We start from the raw sequence: 5,962 nt of genomic DNA, 5'->3' as shown, positions 1-5,962 counted from the left end.
AAGAATAACCATTATATATGTTGCAGGGTGATAATGATTATATGAGAGAAACTAAAGAAAAACACAAATATCCTAACTAAATAACTAATATTTACTATGATATAAAAAATACAAAAAAAAACAGCAAAAACATAGTATGGTGCGGTTTGAACCTACAAACTCTCGAAGAAAAAGCAAGCGACTTTCCACTACACCAGTTCAGTTTTAATTGTATGGGTTTCAAGTATTAATTTTTATGAGGTCCTTTCAAAATTTAATATATCGCCTCTAAGTAATTTTTAAATAACATTGGTGTACCGGGACCTCGATCGGGTCAATGTGGGTCCGCCCCTGTGAATAGCTAATTCTGCAACAACATGTCTATTAAATCCGAATGAGCTCTGCAGTTGCGACCTTTTTAAACAACCCTAATAAAACTATAAAATTTATGTAATTTATTAGTATTTAATTAGTATCACTTTCACAATACATGTTTTTGTTAGCCGCTTGTTCATGTTATCAATAAATTTGTTATAAAAAAATATAGCGTTTATGTTTGTTTGAACATTTTTTTTAATTAATTTAAGTTGATTAAACCTTAAATATATTACTAAATAAGGAATATTCGCTTGTTTAAAAGAGAACCAATAATTATCTACTTGTAGTGTTTATCGTAAAGTCCAGAGTAAACGATATGATAGACACGTAATATAGTGTTTATTTTTTTACGTATATATTAAAAAATGATTATTTTATTTTATAGTAAATTTGATAAATTTAGATGTTATGGCTATGGCATAAGATTCGTCATATGTATTTTAATTTGGTAAGTCTACGTATGTCCGATGATGCCTTGTTCACTCTAATAATGTGTTGATTGAATCATGAATTAATTTTTTATTAATATTTTTAATAAACATCACGTCTCGTTATGAGTTGTTAAATACTTGAATCAATGATGTAATCATTACTAAACATACTCTCCTACATGACGTGTTTAACAAATGTTGTTGGTGGTTATTTCATGTAGGTTTCTTGGACGGATCTAACAACACAACAATTAGTCTACTTGGATCAACCTCTACACTCGCTAGCGAAAATCACCAGTGAGGATCGAGATCTTGGATCTTGTTTGGTTATTATTGTCACCGTGAGGGAAGAGAGAAAAGAGAGAAGAGAAAGTTTAAAAGTAAGGATAAGATAAGAGAAATGACGAAAGGTTGTTGTGTGCATGAGATACACACTATATATATAGTGTGTGTGCTCATACACTTACTATTGATTATTACGGCCCATTTGGCTTCAACATACATGGCCTTGGGCCTAAACATACAAATAAACAAACATTCAACTAGCTGACGTACACGAACTATACATAACAACCAAATACAAAAGACTAATACAAAAATTGGCCTAACAAACTATTCTAAATTACAAAAAGAAAAGAAAAAAATGAAAATGTAGATGAAGATGGACAAAACTAGCAACTCCTAATTTTAAAATGATAAGATTCCTAATTATCAATATGTTTTGAAAGCAATATTGTTAAAAGAGCCTAGAAACGGGGTGTTTGTTCTAACGCTACGCATTGCATTATGGGAACCAGGGAGGGACTCGGGGAGTGTGAATTGGGCACACTTAGGAGTCGAAAGGAAGCATGAATGTGAATTGTACAGGGTTTCGCGGGCACGAGATACTCTTTGTTTAACTTCTTTAAATTATTAGTTAACAATATAAACTAATTATTGATCTTCACCGCACACGATCACATATTTTATATTTTACCCCATCACAAACACTTTTTTTTTGGTGTCAAATGTGAAACTATATAGTGGCTACGTTGTGCCTATGTAGCCACTTTTCCCTTTTTCTTTTTTTCACGTTTTAAACTTACACAACTAATCACCTAAGGTCTAGTTTTGGAGGAAAAAAATACAAAGTGATCACATATGATGTACCGAATAGGTAATTCTGCAACATGTCTATTAAATCCAAATGCGCTCCGAGCTGCGATCTTTTAAGCAGCCCTAATAAAACCGGGAAATTTATGTAATTTATCAGTATTTAATTAGTCTCTCTTTCACAATGCATGTTTTTGTTGGCCGCTTGTTCATGTGATCAATAAATTTGTTATAAAAAAAATATAACGTTTATGTTTGTTTAGACATTCTTTTTTTGATTAATTTAAGTTGATTAAACCTTAAATATTTTACTAAAATAAGGAATATTCGCTTGTTTAAAAGAGAACCAATAATTATCTACATGTAGTGTTTATCGTATAGTCCAGAGTAAACGATAGACACGTAATATAGTGTTTATTTTTTTACATATATATTAAAAAACTGATTATTTTATTTTATAATTTAACTTAACCAATCAAATTAATATAATAAATTTAGATGTTATGGCTATGCATAAGATTCGTCATATATATTTTAATTTGGTAAGTCAACTGCATTTGCTAGGTGGCTATATATAAATTCTCAGTTTCCCTAAACATTAGCATCAGTTTATATATTGCTTGCCAAAAATGGCAGACGTGCTTCCCAAATCACTTACGTTTTGCTACGATCGCATATTTGATGCTAAATCCGCAGACCCGGGTTTGTTCAATGCATGCGATGAAATAGACACTTATGTATTCCATTCTGAAGTGGAGGGTAAGTTCAGCGAACCCATGGTGTTTATTGGGATCTACATCTCAGTAGCATCATTTATATGCAGTCTTGCAATGGTGCTCGATTTATTGTATGCTATCCAAAGCAAAAAGGTTTGGTATCTAAATAAATATTTTTCTCTAAATGCGGCTTCAATGACCGTGATAGCGGTGGCTATGAAACTGCCTCTTGATTTGAGTAGCGCAATGCCACGTGAGGTGGACAAAATCGCCAAGTTCGTAAGCTTGCCGTTTATGTGCATAATGATGTCTAACTTTATGCCTTCTTTAGCGTCTATGGACAATAACTCACTTGTTGCAAATGTCATTGCTTTATCCCTTTTTATTATTACGTTGATCGTGAATGTTGGCATTCAGATTAAGACTGGTTTGATTCGCCCTATGGTTTATTTGTTTTCACAGCCTTACGGCTTTACGAAGGTAGCTCCCTCCATGGTGATGGCAGCATACATCTACATAGGTTTTTTACTCTTCTTACTAATAATTTTCATCTCTTCTGCTATAACAATTCCAGCCATTAAGAACATTTTAGAACACAAGTATCAAGCCAGTAGCAGGAGAGCTTTCACCTAAATCCACTCAGAAACCAAATACCTACAGATGAGAAGCTAAGACAATTTGTGAAAAGATACTGGGTCATGACAGAAACAGGTAGCCCTCAGTTTTTGATGGCTAGTAATTCACTGTCATATGCGTCCGGATTCATTTGTTTAATTAGTTGCTTATTGTACCAAGGTGTGCTGTTGGGCACTTTTGTTCCGGAAATTTCTATGCCGATTTCTCCTCTTGTATCAAAAATTTCTGTGTATAAGTGGTCCATGCCTGCCATTTTTTACATACAGAGCATTGGGATTATAGTGGGTTACGCTGCATCTCTACTTAGATGCTCGACAGCCCTGTGGTTGAGACCATTTGATAAGCAGATTAATTCAGTGTGCATAGTAGAAACGTATTGGACACAAAAGTTGGATGAGTGGAAAGAAAGTGGTGTAAGCTTTTTGTCAAGTGGCCGTAGATCAAGAGTTCTTCTTTATAACACGAAAAGCTGCATTCTAAGCTTTTGTATTGCATTTCAGAAGGCAATTGTTGTATTATGCAAATTTATAGCACTCCAAGTCCCCATGTTTTCAATCTTTTTAATTTACTTTAGACGTTATTTCATTTCAGTAGGGATATCCACCACCTCAAGTAGTAATGACGCGAACGAAGACCTTAACAATTATGTTTTGTTACTTGAAGATGATATGCGGATTTCTAATAAAACACTGAAAGTAATTTCAGATTCTATGGATCGCTTGATTCAGAAAGCTGAGAAGAAACAACATAAAAATCTTCTGAAACTTCTTGTAGAATATGGATCTGTTTCATTTGACGGGGTAAAGAAGTTTGACACTGATCAAATTCGATATCCACTTCCCGTTGAACTTGTTAATAGTTGGAGCTTACCAGTATTAAGCTTAACATGCATCGCCACTGTTATCCCGAATATTGATCAGGACAAAGTCAATAACTTGTTAAAAAGTGTTGGCGAAGGTCTTTTGTACACACTTCTAGTGGAGGAAAACTTGAACAAGGATTCTATGTCTTTGAAAATTCGAAGGGCAACCGATATATTGTGGCATAAGGTTGAAGGCAGCCGCAAGTGGTTGGGGGACACTTTGGAAAGAAGTGCCTATGAAGGGAAAACACCAATAGAGATTATTAATTCATTTGCTTTTAAAGCAGAAGGAATTTTGAATGAATGCAACACAAGTATCCTCAGAGAACTTGTGGAGGGTCCAAAGGTAATCGCTGCCAAGTCAATGTATCGTATTGCAAAAACCATCATGCATGCGTACCCACCCAGCAACTCACACATTATTGAAGAAGAGTTGTTTGAAAGTATATCTAAGATGATTGCTGACATATTATCTGCTTGTCTCACCAACATACCACAACTCGTAACAATGAAATGCCAAGAAAATGCAATAGAAAATCGAGAGACTGGTGTTGTGGCTGCAATCGAACTTCTTGGACGGACCACTAAGATAATAAAAAGACTTGAAAGGTGTATTGTACCAGTTGAAGATAAGAGGGCATTTATTGATGAATGGCGTCGTTTTGGGCGACCTTAGAATTCAAGCCAAGGTAGGCATTTTTTTTTTCTTTTCTTAAACTAGTTAGAATTTAACTGCTTCTTGTGTTCTAATATTTGTTTCTTCTTTGAAAGGTGATGTATGTCAAGAATTCAACAGTTTCTTGGACGATATCCTCTTCTATGGGGATGTGTATTTTACTTTTTCATGTTATTTGCAAATTATATGTATTTATATTTCCAGCGTGTTAATTTCGTGTGAAACGTTGTCACATTATTTTCGTTTATGTTATTTCTATAACTAGCACTTTACGTCCGGTGAACGGGAATATCAATGTGAAAATATGACATATATTATTATAACTAGCATAAGTGCCCGCGCGTTGCTGCGGGTTCGCGCAAATTATTCCATCGTAATGGTGTAGAGTTTGGTGTGGTGTGTAATGGGTTATTAGTGTGAGCACGATGCCGCATGTGCATATGGTTTGTTGGATGTCTTTTTTGTGTAGGGGTGCACACTATGCATCGTGTTTTGTGAAATATTTGTTAATAAAGTAAGTTTATGGGTTTTATGATTTTTAATCAACATAAATGATTGAATGTGTGTTAACGTGTGAATATTTAAAGTTGAAATTTAATCAGCAGATGATAAAAATGCTGAAATTAAAGCTACAAAGTTGTCGGTCGAACTGTAAAAATGGTAAAGTAGTGGGCATACGTGATTTGCTTGTGCATATGCATACATACATGTATATGCATACATAATGGATAAATGATACATGTTATAAAGTGATTGGTACTTAACCCACATAAACAAAAAAAGTTTTTATTTGGCGCATTACAAAATGATAAGTAGCAATGTGATGAGAATTAAGAAAACCATAAGACATTGACAGACTTAAATAGCGGGAGAGACCAGGATCTTAGACAGTGAAGAGATGAGCAAATTAAGACGTTTGTTTTTAAGTAAAATACAAAATTTAATACATAAGTTACAACACATGTTGAAAATGACATCCCTTAACTTTATTCACTTTTTTGTTAATTTAAACAATACTATGGCGCTTAATATTTTACCTATATACTCTTTTTATTTTCACTTTTTGTGACATTCGTCAAAATTCGAGTCTCGAGTTGTATTCGTTTTGTAAACTTTTAATTTGTAAAACCGACTCAACATTTTTAGAACCTTATTTAATTACTATATAATATTATAATAGACCTCGATCTTA

General features: G+C 33.7%; 1 protein-coding gene across 1 annotated transcript; it reads left to right on the top strand.

Annotated features, from left to right (window-relative positions):
* The first annotated feature begins 3,294 nt into the window (after positions 1–3,294).
* On the top strand, positions 3,295–4,770 carry LOC143547093 (uncharacterized). Its single transcript, XM_077038600.1, has one exon. The coding sequence runs from the start codon at positions 3,295–3,297 to the stop codon at positions 4,768–4,770; it is 1,476 nt and encodes a 491-aa protein (XP_076894715.1).
* Positions 4,771–5,962: the final 1,192 nt, after the last annotated feature.

Source organism: Bidens hawaiensis, unplaced genomic scaffold (assembly GCF_021521415.1).
Source record: "Bidens hawaiensis isolate Kalapana, Puna unplaced genomic scaffold, B.hawaiensis_p1.1 tig00014615_1, whole genome shotgun sequence".
In the NCBI taxonomy this organism is placed as follows: domain Eukaryota; kingdom Viridiplantae; phylum Streptophyta; class Magnoliopsida; order Asterales; family Asteraceae; genus Bidens; species Bidens hawaiensis.
Note: the sequence above shows the minus strand (reverse complement) of the source record. Positions and strands in the feature narration are given on the sequence as shown.

Excerpts from the sequence above, each read along its gene's own strand:
- LOC143547093 (XM_077038600.1), top strand. The coding sequence starts at position 3,295 with ATGACAGAAACAGGTAGCCCTCAGTTTTTGATGGCTAGTAATTCACTG.